This window comes from Alligator sinensis, unplaced genomic scaffold (genome assembly GCF_000455745.1).
Source record: "Alligator sinensis unplaced genomic scaffold, ASM45574v1 scaffold609_2, whole genome shotgun sequence".
Taxonomy (NCBI): Eukaryota; Metazoa; Chordata; order Crocodylia; family Alligatoridae; genus Alligator; species Alligator sinensis.
In genome coordinates, this window is record NW_005842090.1 from 2,140,225 (window position 1) to 2,159,987 (window position 19,763).

General features: G+C 41.0%; 1 protein-coding gene across 2 annotated transcripts in view; it reads left to right on the plus strand.

The window, feature by feature from the left end:
* TRIM36 (tripartite motif containing 36) overlaps positions 1-19,763 on the plus strand; it is a 52,311-nt gene that overhangs the window by 16,768 nt on the left and 15,780 nt on the right. For both annotated transcript variants that reach the window (XR_003094180.1, XM_006023994.2), the window contains exons 2-4: positions 1,826-2,063; positions 11,415-11,740; positions 17,603-17,749. Coding sequence is in view for 1 of the 2 variants with exons in the window: in XM_006023994.2 (XP_006024056.1) it covers positions 1,826-2,063; positions 11,415-11,740; positions 17,603-17,749 (711 nt within the window). In the remaining variant the exon portion in view is untranslated. The remainder of the gene's footprint in view (positions 1-1,825; positions 2,064-11,414; positions 11,741-17,602; positions 17,750-19,763) is intronic.

Sequence of the window (19,763 nt, forward strand, 5' to 3'; positions counted from 1 at the left end):
CCGGGGAAGCCTGGAGACGGGCGCCCGGCCGCAGCCTGGCACGGCTCGTCCAGCCCAGGGGCACGGGGGGAAGGAAATCTGCCCAGCCAGGCAGCTCTGCTTGCCTTTTGCTCCCTTTGGGCGCTGGAGGGAGACATGAGGTCCCAGGGGACCTGTCGGCGTGGCGTGTTGAGAAGGAGCCTACTTGTTGTTGATCCTTTCAAGAAGTGACTAGCAGAGCCAGAAACAGTCTATAGAGGCATGAAAAAAAAGCCTTTTTATTTACACAAGCGGAGAGCAAAGAATCTTACTTCCTTATTGCTGATGGACCTGGTGCCTGTCTGGGATTCCGGGTCTGAGCAAGTGAAGAGAAGATTTTTTTTCATTTTTGTTCATCTTTAATGTCTGTGTAACCTAAAACTCGAAATACAGGGGAACATGATGTACGCAGTGCTCAACTTGGAGCCACTTCCAGTTCTACTAATGTGCTCGTGTATCTGTATGTGTTTTCTAAACCAACAGCACAAGGAAGTGATCATTTCATGTTTCTAATTTCTCTAAGTTTAAAAAAACAAGCTACTTTTTTGGAATAATTTTCAGGCCATGTCTAAGCACCCTTAAAAGAAAAAAAAAAAATCAAAAGCTTTCTGTGGATGCTTAGAAAAATGTTTTCTTTCCAGTTCACCATTAAGCGGAGAATCGTGATGCTTGACATAAAAATATTCTTTTTTCCATTCCCCCCCTGGAAAGAAGTTGTAATCTTAACAATTGAGGATTGGATAGAAAGGAATATTTGGTAACCAGATTATAATTTAAAATCATGGGTTTAGTGGGTTTTAATTAACTTTTACAACAGGTTTTAAAATGTCTGGGTAGCAGACAGATGGTCACAGATAGTGTTCAAAGTAGCACCTAGAATCCAAGGACAAGTAGTCAGCACAAAAACAGTCTTAATTCAGGTTAATCCTGGTGAAAAGTAGTCAGTTTTAGCCTAAATTGTCAGTTTGAGTAAACTGTGGCGGAATTTAGAATTTAACTCCACTTGAGAACTTGTATTAAAATGACAACTGTCTTTTCTTCCTTAGGGATTTAAATTTAATTCAATTCCCCTTTTCATTTAAAAAAAGATGTTCTTTTAGGGTTTTAAATTAATCTAAAGATTGATTATTTAATTAATCTTTTCTTCCTTAGGGTTTTAAATTAGTTCAGTTCCCCTTACTTTTCATTTTAAAAAGACTTAGGCAAGTAAAGCACTTCAGTTTTGTATTGCATAGATTGCTTCTTGGCCTCTTGTGAGCTAAGATCAAGTGTATTGTCTTGTTTATGTATCAGTGAATGTTGGCAAAGTTTTCTTAGTATTATCACCATTTGGTTTACCGTATTAATCTGTTATGGTCTCTGTGAGAGGTAAGGATTTCCTAGGGTGATATCATTTATTGGACCAGTTGCATAGTTAGGATGGAGTTAGACAGTCTCAGGGTGCAAGATCACCTCCTTCAGATCACCTGAAGAAGAATGCCTTCCATTCAAAACCTTCACTGATGAAAAAAGACTTGCATTTGAAAGCTTGCCTGACTCTATCCCAACTATGCAGTTGGTTCAGTAAAAGATATCACCCTAAGAAATCTTTGCCTTGCATAATTTCTGCACCCCGATGGCTATGATGTAACTCTAACACAACCATGGTCTTTATGGACATTTACCCTTAGACTAATAAAACACTCCAAAATACTCAGTTTTTGGAAACGGTTCCCCACCCATGTTATAACACCATTTCTGAATGCTTGTGTATATTGTGGGTCATCTTTGCTCAAATTATGTTCTTTCTTTGTCTTTCTTTTACCAGGTTACCATTAAGAACATTGAACGAGAGCTTATCTGCCCAGCATGCAAGGAGTTATTTACTCACCCACTGATCCTCCCATGTCAGCACAGTATCTGTCACAAATGTGTGAAAGAAATTCTGTTCTTCACACTTGAAGACTCTTTTACTGATGCGGGCTCCGAATCATCCAATCAGAGTAGCCCTCGTATTCGAATCCATTCTCCTAGTATGGATAGAATTGAAAGGGTTGCTAGATCGGGTACGTACTAGAACTTTGTGTAATCTCGTACTTTTATGTGAAAGACGTGACTTGGTCTGAATGGTGTCTGACTTAGAAAAGATGTCCTCTCTGTACTTTTTAAGTACAGAGTCCCCCTCTAACTAAAATCACCCATGCAAGTGTGGACACTCTTCCCCAGGGTTTGGTGTCATCAGCGAACTTAGCCAGTCCACTTCTGACATCAGTGTCCAGATCATTTATGAACACAAAGAGTACAGGTTTGAGAACAGAGCCTTGGGGGACACCGCTAGTCACTGAATGCCATGTTGATTCGGTTCCGTCAACTACCACTCTCTGGGTCCGACCTCAGAGCCAGTTCCCCAGCCATCAGCCTCTGGATTAGTTGAGGCTGCAGTTGCCCAATTTTTCCATAAGGACATCATGGGATGCCAGGTCAAAGGCTTTTTAAAAGTCCAAATATATGATATCAACCTCTTTCCTTTTGTCCAGGTGATATGTCACCTGGTCATAGAGGGAAATGAGATTGGTCAGGCAAGACCTACCCACAACAAACCTGTGCTGGCTATCCCTTACAATGTTGCCTTCTGTTAGCCTGTCAAGAATGGTTTCTTTGATAATTTTTTCCAAAATCTTCCCGGGATTGAGGTCAAGCTGATTGGCCTGTACTTTCCCAATTCTTCTTTTCTCACTTTCTTGAAGATGGGCACCACGTTGGCTCTCTTCCAATCTTCGTGTACTTCCCCCGAGCATCACGAGTTCTCGAATCTCCTAGGCCAGTGGTTGTGCTATGATGTCTGCCAGTTTCTTTAGCACTCTTGGGTTCAATCTATTCAGACCAGTTGATTTGTGGGGGTCCAGCCTCTCAAGATGCTCCCTCACAAGATCCACACCAGTGGTAGGCGTATATTCATCCTTACCCTGGTCATCCTGCATCATGTTAGGCAGGGTGGTCCCTTTGGGCTGGTGAAAAACCAACGCAAAGTAATCATTAAGCAGATTGGCTTTTTTATGGGTGTTGGTAGTCAGTTGCCCCAAGTGGTTTAGCAGGAGTCCAACGTTGTCCTCTTTTTTCTTTCGACTCCCTACATATCTGAAAAAATATTTTTTTTATTGTTCTTGATCTGTGTAGCTAGTTGGAGTTCAGTTGCAGCCTTGGCTTTCTTGGTTCGCTCCCTACAGGTGCGGACCAGTGCAGAATACTCCTCCTTAGTGGTGTTTCCTGTCTTCCATCCTTTATAAGTCTCTCTTTTTTAGATGTAGAAGGTCCATGAGTTCCCTGTTGAGCCAAGGGGGTTGTTGAGCCTTTTTACCACCTTTCCTATGGGTTGGGATGGACTCCCTTTGTGCTTCTAGGATCACTTCCTTAAGGAGCAGCCACTAATCATGAACTCCCCTCCCTGTGAAATCATGGCCTCTCAGGGCCTCCTGAACTTATGAAAGTCAGCCTTCCTAAAGTCAAGACTACTGCATTGCTGGCTGACTTGCCAGCTTTGTGATGGATAGTGAAACAGTGATCAACTTTTGTTCACTGTCACCCAACTTCCCTTTGATTCTTAGGTCACTGATTAGATCATCCCCTTTGGCCAGTACCAGGTCCAGCAGCGCCTTACCTCTTGTCAGCCGATAAACTTCTTGAGACAGATAAAGCTCATCCGTGCATGTAAGGAAGCTTTGAGACTGATCAGATTTGTCTGAGTGCTCTTCCCATGAGATGTCTGGGTAGTTGAAGTCTCCCATGACAACTGTGCACCGAGAGTGTGCAGCCTCAGCCAGTTCCCTGGTAAATTCTTGGTCAAGCTCTTGTTCCTGATTTGGAGGTCTGTAGTAGACTCCTACCATTGTATCCCATTCACCACATTCCCCTCATATTCTAACCCAAAGGGTCTCCAGTCCTCCTTGGGTGCCAATCTCAACTTGTAGGGACGTGCAGCTCTCCCTCATATAGAGAGCTACACCCCTGCCCCTTTTTTCAGCACACTCTCTCCTGTACAGGGTATAGCCATTTATACCCATAGTCCAGTCATAAGTGGAGTCCCACCAGGTCTCCATTATCCTTGTGAGATCGTAGCCCTTTTTGTTTAACAGAAGGACCAGTTCCTCCTGTTTATTCCCCAAACTCCTAACATTAGTGTACAGGCAATAAGTATGCCATTGGAGGCCCTAGGCTTCCTTGTATTCATGGAAGAGCTCTGTTCCTGGGTTGGGGTAGGAGTGAGTTCCCTTGAGCATCCTAACTTGCTGATTTTTGTGGTTGATGCTTGGTGGTGAGCTTGCTCTGGTGGTTATCCGCCCATCCCCTGGTGAGCTTAGTTTAAAGCCCGGTTGAGCAGATCAGCCATTCTGGCTGAGAAGAGCTTCTTCCCCAGTGGAGTGAGGTAGAGGCCATCTTTTCCCAGCAGACCACTGCCTCTCTCTCTGAAGAGCAGACTCATCAACTCCTCTCCCTAGGGGATGCTACGGAGTGCATGGCTTGCTCTTATCTGTGCTTGCAAACAAAAAAAACCCTTTGCAGAAATTCTAGTTTCTCAAATAAGAGGCTTATGAAATTTTTTTAACATGGGCAATATTTCTCTAATGTTGTTCTTGGAAATGGCTAAATTGTTGTAATTGAAATTGCTTTCTCTATCTCCAAGCTAAAACATCGGATAGACATCCAACCTGGGAAAGGTTGGATGAAATGCTTAAAGTTTGCCAAAATTACAAGCACCTGAAAACAAGATCTGTAATGGCAAATATTGGGCAACTACAAATGTTGCTGTGTGGGTTACCTGTGATATAGAAATATATGGCTCCATTCTGGTGTGTGGGGTATGAGGTGTGGTCTCAGAAAACAGAAGCTACTTGTCTGAATGTAAGTGGTACTAGAAACAGTTTGGTCCCCCCTCTTGGCTGAATGTTCTGTGTATTCCCCTAGCTAATGTGTTTTTGTAGAATAGAGTGGGTTTTACAATAGAATCTGACTGGGGGAAGGGACATATACCCATTCCTTCATAAGAAGGGAAATTTGTTAGCTAAAACTCTGCTTTATGGAGCTATTATCTACACAACTTACTTTGTTCAAATGTAGCTTTGTTATAATAATGCAGAAAAATCTGGTGGTGTTTATACTACAAAAATTGTCTGTATTCACGAAGCACTGAACTATTCCCAAGTGAAACGAAATGGGCCTTTGTCTTTGTTTTCTTCCTTCTTTGTGTTACAACTGTGTAGTGTATTAGGAAACTAAACAATTTTTCATTTCAGTTTTACAGTATTTTACTGCAGTGGGGAAGAAAACAGTTGTTGCTTTCTTATGCGAACCATTAAAAACAATTGGTGAATCTACACTTCTGTTATTTCTAAAAACAGCTTTCTATTCATTGTTCACAGCCTCACAGCGGAGGTCTTTTGTGTGGAGAGGTAGAACTATTTCACTCTTTGTATTTCTGTAGATAGTATAGCATTTAGATATTAAGTAAAAAATCATTGATTGGCATATAGTTTAAATATCAGTGGTCAAGTCTGCAAAACAGTTTAGCAAGTGGACAAAGATATGGAAGACTTCTATTTGGAAGACATTTTATTCTGTGTTGCAATTAGCCTGAAGGTCAACTGGAGTCAAACACACACATTTATGTGGGTTACACAGTTTCTGTAGATGCGCTGTCTAATGTGCATTCCTTTTTAAGGGAACAATTTCTCATCTGCTACATAACCAAGCTTCAGTACAACTAAGTATAGTTTTAATTTCAGTAAGATGTAAAGAGATAGTTAGTCTGAAGGCAGGGCAGAGATGCACCTTACTGACCTATTCAACCCACCTTTTCCCCTCTTGGCAGTGCCCCCTTCCTCCTATCCTTTGTCCCCCTCTATATAGAACCCCTGCTTTCTGCAAGTCGATTCATAGCATCTTAGGAAGTGGTAGGCTACAAAAGCTTATGCCTCTCTCAATCTGTTAGTCTTTAAGATGCCATTCTGTCCAGTACAATTTAAGTGATGATCTCTAGGTACCATAGTTTTTGTTTTCTAGCTTAAAGAGAAAGAAGTATCCTTAAAGTTTGTATTGCATTATAAAAAGAGAATGAATAACTCTTGAGAGAAAGAAATGCTAAAGAGGAAGTCGCTAGCCTGACTCAGTAGTTCTGGCATCCAGAAACTGCGTTTTGGTGTATAAATGTAGGAGGAAAGATCGCAGTTTCAAAAACAGTGGTGAAATGATACAGTAGATTTGGTTCTAACTTTTTTGAATATTCAAATATTCAGTTGACTTTTCCTGTCACTTAAAATGTCAGACTGGGATTCATGCTGAAAATTAACAGTATAATAGCAGCTCTTCTTGAGTTGTCAGCACTAATCACTGTTGTACTGATGCATCAAACTGAGAACTACTATTTTATGGGAGGAAAAAATCACTTCTACAGCTGTTGGAGGACATTTACTTTTCCCCTTTAAGTGATGATCTTAAGCTGCTCTTTCTAACAGCATATTGTTTTAGAGCTGAGGTTCAGAGATTCAGTGTTTCCTTGTTAAGCTCCTCTTTAGTTTCTGGATGCACTCAAAATCAGAACAAAAGTTAATTGGATTTATTTTATATTCAGAGAGCTTAATTAATCACAGCCAACTTGAAATATAGTTGATTTAAAAATAGCTTTACAGTTTCAGGTATTAAACCTGCTTCGGAATATGTCTACTAACTCTTGTGCATTTGCAGTTGCTCTAGTGGAGTGATTTTTTCAGCCAGGGTGCCTCGAGGTCCTGGGGTGCCATGCAGTGCTAGCACTGTTAGGCATGCAAATAAGATTCATAAGATAAACCCAGCAATTCTGAATAGGAATCCATGTTATTGAAAACATCCTAACCTTTTGTGGGTTTTCTGAGATCTTTGAAATAGAAGAATCACCCCATTATTTTTCTGTAGTCACAAAACAAATGAAAACTAAGAGCTGGCATTTTCTGAGAGATGCCTTGAGTCTATTGAGGGCTGCCTCAAGTTTAAAATGGTTGAGAACAACTATAGCTTGTCACTTGGCTGTGTGACGGACCCAAAGTGAGGAAACTGACTGTTTAGGCAAAACATGGAAGGTCCTTCTTATGTAAACCTCCCAAATGGCAAAAATAAAGACATTTCAGGGTTATTCTTGCAGGTCATGGTCCATCTTTTTGAAAAGATATTTAACTTGGGAGACAGCTTCTTTCTGTTAGGAATGAAGCCGTTTCTAGCTGTTGTATTTTCAAGCAACACTTAAGATTAATATAAACAAAAGATTTTAAAGTCAGACAAGACAATAAATTTTAAGCATCTAATTTACTGATTTGTTCTTCAGTTTAGGACTCTTCATGGTTCTTCATGACCTTACTAACTTTTGAGGATTCTGTAGATGTGAACTCTTTAAAAAAAATCATGGCAGAGTCCAGTTGACCTTTAAGAGATTCTTTTCTAACCCCCCTCACAAATTGAACCTTTGTATTTTCCATGACCACAGAATGCTGGTGATATCTGATTTTACATGTTTGTTTTTCCAAATGATTTGTGTTTAAGATGTGGTATCCCTTTTCTGATTTAACTGCCAGAGATGGTGCTGTTCTCTAATTTAAATATAGGACGCTGTCATGGAGGAGATTTTTTTTAAAGGTTAATTTATTCTTGTCAGCTGTTGAAGACCCCCATCTGCACATGCACTGTCTCTAGCAGGAGAACCATATCTTCATAACTTAATAGTGTTGTAGAATCTATAGGGCTAGAGAAGGAAGTTACACACAAACCAGTTTAAGTGATCAGAAACTGGTTTAAGCCTGTAACAGAACAGAAGTTCAGTGCACATAAACCAGTTTCAAAATGACTGAAACTGGTTTAAGATAAATCTGGTTGAATGTAGTATCAGACTTAACTGATTTAGGCTAAACCAGTTTATAAAACTTCTGTCCCAGACCCCTTCCTGGTTTAAGTTAAATCAGAGTCCCCCAGCTGGGGCCTGGGGCCAGGAAGTGGGGTTAAACTCACTTTCCCCAAAGTACAGAGCTGCCTTGCCCTGCTGGCTTACTTAGTGCTGGCTGTGACTGGACTACAAATTCCAGAGGCACCTGGAAGCAGGAAGGGGAAGTGATGGGTAATCCTGCAGAGTCCTATTGCTGTGATTATGTCCTGGAAATCTCAGAGACCTCAGGGGCAGCAGGAAGAGGAAGTGAACACACAGCCTGTGCTGGCTTCTTGCCAGAAAGCCATGCTCTAGTGCCCCCTGGCTTCTGGCCTGAGCCACTGCAGGCATATGGCTGCATTTCCTGAATCAGAAGTGTGTATCTGTTCATTTGCTTATTGGTTCAATTTTTGCAGCTTAGACTAATCTGCAAAGACTGAATCAGTTCAGCCTCAGGCTTTTTGACTGTCTGTGCTTAGCCCAGAAGTTTATATAACTTATGATACCAGCAGTAGGATGCCTTCTAGTTGATAGTGAGTATAAATATCCAGAAAAAAATGAAGCTAGAAGTTTAATATTATTATAGTTTTTGAAATTTCCTGGGAAAGCTGTATGTAGAGTTGTTTGGTAGAAGGCAATGTAAAACATAAAAAGATACCTTGTGTTCTTGGATCAATAAATTGATCAGTATCTTACTTTTACCAACTTGTATTTTTTAATAAAAATGGGAAATACCAGGCTAACTTACTCTTCAGATACATGAAGAATCAATCGGCTTCAGTTTTTAAGTTATCTACCAGTAGCATATGCTGACATAGTTAACATATGAATTTCTTGTCTCCATATGAATTTACAGACCTTGTATTCTTTGAAGTAGTTGTTAGTCTAAGAAGAACAAATCATTAGCATTGAATCAGTGAAAAGGGATGGAATATCTTAAGATCTCTTGGATTTCCTGGCCACTGAATATGTTGGTATAGGCATGGTGTCACCAGTATATGTATAAAGCATGGCTTCGTTATCACAATTTTGTCTTGTTTCATGTGTGACAAAGAAAATGGCTGACTTGTATCTGGGGTTAAACAAATTCATTCCCCACATTTGTGTCAACTTAGTCCAGACTTCAGAAGCATGTTTGAGATTGCATTGTTTTAAACTTGACCACTGCACCATGTTTTTTTCACCTGCTATTTTATGTTTTTGGCATTGCTCCTTAAAGCATTGTATTAACCACTTGTGCCGTAGCTATACAAGCCAGTGTTTGATTTTCCATTAATTCTTTGCTTTTTATGTAAGCATCTTTCGGTGGCTGTTCTTCACTGCATGGTATTGCATGTCAAATTATCTTCAACCCAGGTCTTTCAGGCTTGCTTCAAAGTCTATGTAGAAAGTGTATATTTGTGTATGCATGTCCTGGGAGCATACATCTTTATATAAGGCTTTTAAACTGTTACTGTTTTATCCATTGCATGTGTGTGTTATTCTACATATGCCAAGTTACAGATATTGCAGGGCATGCAGTTTGGGTTATTACATTCACATCAAGTAAGTACCAAGAAACTTTGTATTCCTTTTTAGCCAGAGATCTAAACTGTACCTGACCTACTACTGGTTTAATTTCACTTTTTTCCCTCCCATCGAAGTAGCCTTATTTCCATATGTTATCTAGGCAGAGAGAAATATGTGATTTACTGAACTGGAGAGGCACCATCTGCTTGTGTACATTTGCTCACTCCACAGTTGGACTTTTTATTCCCTGTCTTACATGTACAGCTATAACATGGTGCATATTTTAGGACAATCATTTTTCACCACAATGAGAAGACTTGTAAAGAAATTCATTTATTCTGGGGGACCTTTTTTCATTAGAGCAATGCAGAATGCCATGAAGTCTGAGATGAGGAGGAGTAGTTAGTGGCACCTTGAGACTTTTTTTTTTTTATTTAATGAAGTCTTCACCAAGGAACTCTTCAAATTATGTGAGGCTTTATGTCTGCTTTATCACAGAGGTTGATAAGGGGTTGATGTATTGGTTAAAAAGAAGTGTGTGTAATTAGTTGATGTTTGCATTATCTATCTATCTAATCTATCTATCCCTCTTGAAAAATTAGCTTGAAGTTCCCTTTAGGTCCTGCAGTCTCATTTTTCCCCCCAGTACAGACTAGGGTATGCTATATATTAAACCTGCTAAAAACCAAATGTTGGGCTTTCCTTTGGTATCACGCTTGGTGGGCTTTTTTATAGAGTATTTAGTTCTGAAAAGCTTGTTTAAAAACAAGCCTGTCTAAACAGTTCAATTAAAAACATTCAGCTCAGTCTGTCCCTACTGGGATTGAATGATTTGGCTGGAAGCTTCTAGTGTTCTAACAGCCTACCTGTCTTGTCTTGTATTTGTGGGTCCAAATGTTCCTTCCAACCCATGTTTGTAAAAGCTCAAGTACATTTGGATTTTGGGGAACAATACTGTTTATTGTCGCTCTGAGATTAAACAACCTTCACTTTGTATGTTTTATCAACACCCCCCTGATCTATATTTGAACAGCCATCCATCCAGACAGATTTTAGAAAGTTTGTATGTATGTATAAGGCAATCGGGACTCGTAGTAGAGATGATATTTTTTTATTAGACCAGCAAAATTTTTGCAAAAATATGTCTTTAATTGCAAGCTTTTGGGCACACACCCTTCATCAGGCATTGGAGAAAAGATTGTAAAAGTTCTCCTGGGTAGAAATGAAAGTTCATATTTCATAGGATTTCACAGAGGAGTCAATAGATGGAAAACTCCTCTGGGCAGTCAGCTGATAGCTGTGTGTATGTATGGTATTTAAAGATGGTACCATCCAGACAGATCCAAAATTAAATTACTGTGGTAAATCTTTGAATGTTAATGGTAGAACCTTAGTTTTTGATATTTTTAGAATTTAGTTTGGAAAACCTTCCATGGTGTAGAGTAAATATTTAAATTATACTTCTAAGTATGTTTGTCCAAAAATGCCTTTCCACCAGAACTATAAATGACAAATACAGGGAGTTTTTTCTACCTTGCACAGTACTGCAGAAACTAATTACTCCATTGTATAGGTATTGTCTTTCACAGTGCCTGGACTATATAGTGCTTGTTTTTGAAGAAAAGGAGCCCCTCAGCCACACTATACTATTTTGTACTCTTACTAGAAACACAACTTCAATGCTGCACATTTGGTATTGAATTAGTAAAATGTTCTTACCTCAATTTCATTTGGAATTCAATTGTAACTTGCTCTGTCTTCTGTGTACAAATGAGTCAATTCTTTGAAAAGGCAAATCTGTTCTCTTTGGCTTGGCCGAATGTGTCAGAATTAGTATTGTACCACTTTTGAGAGGTGCGCTGAGATGGTTCAGAATTGACTTACAGATCCCTGTCATTTATGATCTCTCCCCGCTTCTGCCCTGTTTTCCCCACTTTTTTGTAACTAAGACTTGCTGTCTATACAGGCTGGAAACGCAATTCATTGACTCCTAGAACCACCATCTTTCCTTGTCCTGGCTGTCGGAATGATATAGATCTGGGAGAACGTGGCATCAATGGCTTATTCCGAAACTTCACGTTGGAAACTATAGTGGAAAGATACAGGCAGGCAGCCAGGGCAGCCACAGCTATTATGTGTGATCTCTGCAAACCTCCACCTCAAGAATCCACAAAGAGTTGCATGGACTGCAGTGCAAGCTATTGCAATGAATGCTTCAAAATACATCATCCTTGGGGAACTGTAAAAGCCCAGCATGAATATGTTGGACCAACTACTAACTTCAGGCCTAAGGTAAGTGCTGTTTAATCTAATGTACCATATGGATGAATCCTGCAGATATGTTACTTACCATGTGTATCTCTTGCCCCCACTCTAATATACTACAGAATATATCTGGCCCAGTGTTTTTTTTTATGATTGATAACCATTTCATTTGAACTTCTAGACTTTATTACTAACATGTACTGAAGAAATCATCAGCCACATATTAAAGTTATTAGTCTGATGTTAATGTGGTGGGTGTTGACAAGTGTAGGAGCACACAGAGGAATGGTTAGAGGTGTGTGTGTGTGTGTGTGTGTGTGTGTGTGTGTGTGTGTGTGTGTGTGTGTAGATTGTCCTTAGAATGGTCTTAATTCCTGATGTCAGTGACTTTAGTCACTGAAGTTTACTTTCACTTTTCAGTGAAGTAGCAGAATAATCAGAGTTCTGCAATGAAATTTCCTTTTGGATTCCTTTTGATATCCAAATAAGCTCAGGGATAGAGGTACACCGATATATTGGTCCTTTATCAGATCAGCACCAATATAAAGAAAATGGATTTTATTGGAAATCGGCCTGATGTGGCTGATAATTTGGCCGATTAAATGCCTGTGCATGCATGCAACCACAGTTCAGCATTTAGTCAGTGAGGAGCACAGCCTGGCAGCTTGGAGAGCTCCATGCAGCTGGTAAGTCTGTTGTGGTAGACGGGGAGGGGGGAGGGAATGGGCATGGGGTGGCAGATCAAGGCCCCTGTGGTGAGGGATGGAGTGGGGCTGGGGCTGGTGCAGGCACTGCCCAGCTGGGGCAGGGTGGCATGCTGGCTGGAGCTGCAGCTCGTCTGGGGGGAGGGTGCAGCTCCCACCACTGTGTTCACCCTGGGAGGGCATGGGGGGCATATGCCCCCAGATCTGCGTAGGGCGAGATAGGCTGCAGCTGTGGGCTGGCGTTGGGGCTGCTCGGCGCTCTTACCCAGAGCGTGGGGGGAGTGGGGGTTGGGCCAGGGCTGTGCTCAGGGCATGCAGTGACACTGGGAGGGGGGCTATGGCAAATTTTGGGGAGGCTGCAGCCCGCCTCTGTAGCCCCCTCCTAGCACTGCTGCTGCCCACCCCGAGCGCAGCTTGGCCCAGTCGCCGCTGGGAAGAGCCCTGTGCAGCTCTGGCCCCAGCCTGCACCTACAGTCTGCCCCGTCTCGCACAGATCCGGGGATTCCCCACCCCCCCCATGCCCTCCCAGGGTGAGTGCAGCAGTGGGAGCCGCACCCCCCTGGAGGAGCTGTAGCTCCATCCCCCCCCTGCCCCAGCCCCACTCCTCCCTCATTGCAGGGAGCCTTGATCTGCACCCCCCACACCCCTTCTCTCCCCCTCCCCTTCCACCACAACAGACTTACAAGCTACATGCAGCTCTTCAAGCTGCAGGGCTGCATATCAGAAATCGGATTGGTATTGGCTGATATGCCTCCTTAAAAGTCGGCTATTGGTATCGGCCCCAAAATCTCTATCTGTGCACCGCTACTCAGGGATATGGGATTTCTTCCCTTCCCCTTTTGGCAAGCTTAGAACCGATGAAGTTGAGTTTTATGCTTTTTTTTTTTTTTTCTCCGAGTCATAATTCTTGTCTAGCTATTGTAGAAGAATGAAGCTTTCATAAGAAGTTCTGGACTTCGTGTTGTTGCTTGTTTCTGCTTCAGGCTTCACTAGGGAGTAGTAGCAAAGGGAAAGGCACAATCGTTTGCTCAGTGTATAAATAGAACATGGTAATCCCATGATGAATGTTATGGTATAAATGGCTATATTAGAGATTGCTTAGACCTGTATAAATTCAAAATTTTTGCATCCATGGAACTCTACTCTTAGTATGCCACTGTCTCATGGATGCTGCTGTAAGATAATGCTTTGCTTTTAAGACCAGTTTTGCCTTGCATTGAGTTCTGTATAGACCAGATTACGTGTTTTAATTGGGTAAAATGTTCACACTGCAATAGCTGACTTTTAAAGAATGAAACTGTTCACTGGTTCTGGAAATACTTAACCACATACTTTTAAACAGGTAGATTTGCTGGTATGTGAAGCTTTTTACTAACAGCGTAGCATTTTCTTTTAGCAATTGTTCTTACACGTACATTGAAACTTAAACATAACTGTAAGATTAAAATCTAGTCATGTCATTTACGGAGAGTGCCAGGTTCTAGAAAATCAAAGCTTACTATGTGGGGCTGCTTTTTATTTCATACACATTTTTAGTCTAACTTGATAAAATTGGTAAGTTCTGTAAGATGGTACCTTTACCTAGATTGTTGTAGTTACTTTTACTTTGTAGGTTTTCTAATCTTTCTCCTATAAGCAAGTAAACTGAAGCTAAGTTCAGATAGACATGATTTAATCCTGTTTAGTATTGAAAGATTAATTTTATATGAATTATTTTACTAAATTACTCTTCGCCAAGCTTAATTTTTATTTGTGGTATTCATGCAGTCAGGCAAAATAGAACCATACAATATTAACTTTAGTTGCATAGCTTTGTAAAACTGGTATCTGGTTTTCACTTTTCTCGCCATACCTTGTTTAATTTTGTATGTATTGTGAAGATGGGAAAACTGAATGTATAAGCTCCAACTCATTCAAAGCAAGAGGATCTAGGGAGGCACAGGAGCTTAATTTTCCTGGACTTGGTAGTCTGATTTATATAATGAACAGATCATAGTTAAATTCCTCTTTTAATACAAAGTATTGCATCAAGTAATTGTCATTTAATTATTCCATTTAATAGCATTTTAATTGCATAAAAATAACAGGTAAACATATATGCTTTTTTATGGGGGGTGGGCCTACTTTATCAGACATACTGGCTATGGCTACATTTTTTTTTAAGTCCACTAGAAACCTTTAAATTATTTTTAGAATTAGACTTTAAATTTTGAAATATGCCATTTAAAAATATTAAGATTTTTAAGATTTAATGCCTATAGAAAATTCACCTTGTAGGCAGATAAAGGAGGAGAGAATTCTGGTTCTCTTGATGCTAATACGGACATGGTTTATTAATAGATTGACATTTTTAGAATGTCAATCTGTGGCGTGAGTGTTTCAATTTATACACTTTCCTATGAGGACAAAATGAGGAGTAGTAAACTATATCAAGCCTGTATGTTGACCCCTTAAGGGATATGCTATGACTATTGCGCCAGATTAGATTAGAGTTTTGATCACATGCCTTTTTGTTAGGAGATGATTTGAATGCATGGCGTATTATTATTCTCGTAAACAATGTTCCCAGTCATACATTTGATTCATTTAAAGCCAGACTGAATAATGCTGAGGAATGTGTGTGGTAGGGATGGGAGAGAGACATACTGTATTATTGTTCCTTGAATTATGACATAGAAGAACAAGATAATCTGGTAGGTCTTCTCCATCTCTTGTTTTCTGAGAGCTATAACTTTCATTTACCAAATGTAGGATAACACAACAAAATTATATTTTAAGTTGTATTACAATAGTCAAACAGTTCTGTGAGAAAACAACTTATTCTCACAACTTGCACACCTGAGTGGGCAAAAAAGGGGCAGAGCAGCATCAGTGTTAAATGCTAAGTAGTGTACATAGACACTACTTGGCTCTGAACTAGCCGTTATGACTTGGGAAAGGTGACCTTGGAGTTGTTATATGTAGTTCTCTAAAAACATTGGCTCAGTGTGCAGTGGTGACCAAAAAAGCCTGGTAAAATGTTGGGCATCCAACAATCCAGTAAAGTGTTGGGCAACATTAAGAAGACAAAAACAAAACGGAAAAACTTCATCAGTTTCATCACTTTACTATATAATTCAATGGTACGTGCACATCTTGAATGCTGTGTGCAGTTCTTCACATCTGAAAAAGAAGAATGCAGTAGAACTAAAAATGTACAGAGAGGGCCAACAAAAATGATCAGGAGTATGGAGAGGCTGCTGTATCAGGAGAGACTAGAAGGGGTAGGACTTCTTCAGTTTGGAATGAAAAAGGCTGATCAGGGACCAGATAAAGGTCTGTAAAATCATGACAGGTGTAGATTAAGTGAATAGGGAACTTTCAGTGTCTAAGCCCCCGAATACAAGAATGAGGGGACACCCACTGAAATGATCAGGAGGCAGGTTTAAAACAAACAAGAGAAACTGCCCACACAATGGTAAGTGATGCATTACATGCACAGATGCCCCTTAAGTCGCTACTAAAGGGCAAGTCTCACACCCCTATATTTATAGCCTAGATGCCCTCACTCCGTGCCAGTTCTTATCTCTGGCTCTTTTCGCTTTTCTCTTGGTCAAGTCCAAACACTTGCAGCTTATTCCTTGCCAACTGCAGCTCCCCCCTCCCAGGTTCAGACATCTAGAGCTCCCTCCTTTCTGAGTTTGGGCTTTTCTAGCTCCAGCCATACTGAATTTGAGTATCTTTAACTTACCCTTGCTGAGTACAGCTTGCCCTCTGTTATCTCTGCCTCCCTAGTGAGTTCTAACTTTTTACTCCCCAGCTTGTTCAGCTATAGTTTCTTACATTTTTGCTCACTGCGTCTTTTATTAAGTCATCCAGCAGTCAGTAAAGCGTTTTACTCCCAAGGTCCTTTACAGTGTCTTAGCATTACTGCAGCCTAGAATAACTGAAACTCCTAGATTTCCCAAGTCATAACAGCTAATTTATTGCCCAGTGTTGTGTATGCGCATAGTTAATTTGCAGATATTTTCATCACAGGAGGTTGTAGAGGCAGATAGTATAACCAGGTATTAGACGTATTCATGGAGGACAGCTCCATTAATAGCTACCAAAGAGAGCAGACAGGGATATCCTCTGATATACCCAAACCAATAATGACTGACAACAGGGAGGGTATGACCAGGGATGGATTACATGAAAAATTTTCCCTTTAAGGAAGTGGTGCTCAAACTTTCAGTCCTGTGGGTTGGATGAGCGGTGCAGAGATAGTTTGCAGGCCAGATCCCTCTTGGGGTTGGAACACCTGGATCTGGCCCTGCACCATCTTGGGCTGCCCCTTTCTCTCTAGTATAACACACTAGGCTCCCTATCTCTGGAAATGTGGCCACAGGAGAGCAGCAATTAATGTTGCCACTATTCCCCTGCTGCCAAATTTTTAGACCTGTAGAAATTACATGCCTTCACAGGCTGAGGATTGAGCATGCCTGCTGTAAAGCATCTACTGCTTCTACTGTCAGAGAAAGGAGACTCAGGTAGACAGACCATTGGTCTAACCCAGTATGGCACTTTTCTTTTTTTTTAAACCCTAACATAACAAGCTTAATCAATGTGTAGTGCAACCTGAGTAGATATTTCATTATTATTTCACGTTTACCTAACACAATAGAATTTTTCTTTTTCATTTTTTCAGCTATGGTTATTTTTAAACTGATGTTTACAATGTCTGGTTGTATTTATTCGGTGATGTGTTACAAATTGGCATTTTGCTTCTAAAGTTTGAATCTTTCCTACATTACATCGTGTTCTGCTTTTGGAAACCTCTTAGCTATTTTAGGGAATTAGGTGAGGCACTGGTGAATGAGGCTGGAGTCAGTAGTGCTAAGAATGTTGTTTTAAGTGTAATAGGACTATTTCTGTCCTTGGCACGGGTGACACATGTTAAACAGTTCTCTTACATTAGAGCAGTAGTATTCAATCTTTTTGCCTGGTGGGCTGAATCCGGCCAGTGGTCCCAATCTGGCAGCCGGGGCTGGCATGGCAGGGCTCTACCGAGCCACATGGAGGAGGGTGGGGGGCAGTTGTGTGGAGGAAGGGGGTTTGGGACATGGCCGGGGGAGGGGACATGGCCAGGCCCCAATCCAGCCCTGTGCAGGTTGTTAACGTTTCATTCTTCTGAAATACCTGTATTTTAATTTGCTCTTTGCAGATTTTGATGTGCCCAGAACATGAAATGGAGAGGGTGAACATGTATTGTGAAATCTGCAGACGGCCTGTTTGTCATCTTTGTAAACTGGGTGGGTCTCATGCAAACCATAAAGTAACGACCATGAGCAGTGCCTACAAAACTCTCAAGGTGAGACTGTTAACCCTTCACTTTGCCTGAGGAAAGGAAAAAATCATTACATCTGTGTATATAAATTGGTGATTTTCAATCAAGGTGCTGCCAGATCTTTTGATGGGGTACTTCACAATATTAGCATTGTTAGTTTATGTAAACACCTGCATGTGATTCATAAGATAAACCTAGAGTTTTCAAATAGGAATCCATAGTGCCAAAACCTTTCTGACCTGTTGTGGTCTTTCTGGCTTCTTTGCAACAGAAAAATTGCTCTATTACTTTTTTGTAGTCAAGACAGCTAAGAGCTGGCGTTTTCCCAGGGGTGATTTGAGTTTAACATGAGGTTGTCTTGAGCTGAAAAAGATTGAGAACCACTGGTTGTAAGGTATTGCGTTCTTGGAATGGTCTCACTTGTAGAAAATGAGACAATATAATTGGAAGATATTTTTATAAACATCTTGGTCAAAAGGCTGTGGCAAAGTGGCACATCCTGTAACTGGTTCACTCATGTTTACCTAAAATTATACACCATGTGTTCTGACAGATTTTAAAATTTCATAGAACGAATTCATCTTAGAATCATAGAGAAATGGATTAGATGGCCAACTCCAGTCCCTTCCCCTCCTTATCCCTCTGCTTAAGGCAGGATCATCCCTGTCTAAAACTTGTCAGACAAATATTTGTCTCATCTGTATTCTGATGATGGAAGTTGTACACCCCCTCAAAGCTATCTGTTCCAGTACTTAATCACTCTCCAAGTTGGAAAGTTTGTCCTAATAGTTACCAAAATCACCTTTGTTGCAGTTTCAGCCCATTCTTTGGATGCGGATTGGTTGATCACCAGATCATCATCTTTATAACAACCCTTTTTGTATCTGAAAACTTATCAAATCTTCTCCCCGCATTTCTTCTCTTCTCTAGACCAAATAATCCGAATTCTTCCAGTCTTTCCTTATGTTTTTTAGTTCTCTAATTATTTGTATGCAGCACTCCTGTTTAATTAATCCAAATATGCAATTAGCTTTTTTTTCCTTCTTTTTTCTTTTTTTAAGGTAATGTTACACTGACTTGTTCAGTTTGGTCCCTGGCATTTTTGTATAGTACACACAGCCTGGCAAGTCATTCCCTATCTTATACTTGTGCATTTAATTTTTCTGCCCTGAACACAGTACTTGTCATTATTGCATTGCATTTCATTTGCTTTTTGTTTCAAATAGTTTTTAAGTCCTAATACTGTCCACCAACTGTTTGTTACCTGACCCACCTTGATGTCCTTGGAAATTTATTTAAGTATAACTTAAATTCCATTTTCCCAAGTTAGTATTAAAGACATTGAATAGTACTGGACCCAGACCTTACTTTGTGGGACCATCTTCCCTCACGCCTCTATCTAGTAGGACATCAAGTCAGTCCACGACTACTGTTTGAATACAATTATCCAACCAGTCTGTTTTATAGTAGTTTCTAGACCAGTACTTGGCCCTTTTTCAGTCTTCTAGGACCTCTTCCAGTACTACGAATCTTCAAATATCTTCGCCAATGGACCCACAAAGACCCCAGCCAATTCCCTCAGCACTTATGGATGTAGTCCATCTGGTCCTGATGACTTAGAGTGGCTGAATGTCTTCAAGTGCTCCCTCACCAGTTCAAAACTGACCATTGGTTGTCCCATGCCCCTGCTCCGTGTTCCTGCCTTGGGAGCCACATGACACCATCTGCCTGCCACTGCCGGACTGCGCTGTGTTCCCTCCCTGCCTGGCGGTGGCAGGCACATGGTGTTGCACAGCTGCTGAGGCAGTGGCAGCAGGGCAGAGAGCCCTCAGCCTGCAGCAGGCAGCCCATCTCCACCCTGTGCACAAATCTGGGGGGCATGCATCTCCCCTGCCTCCCCCGGGGTGTGCACAGTAGTGGGAGCCCCCTCTGCACCCCTGGACGAGCTGCCCAGGCTTTGATCATCCCACAACTTGCCTCTGGGCCCCATTCACCCCAGCCCCTGCCCCACTCCCTCCCTCACTGTGGGGGCCTTGAT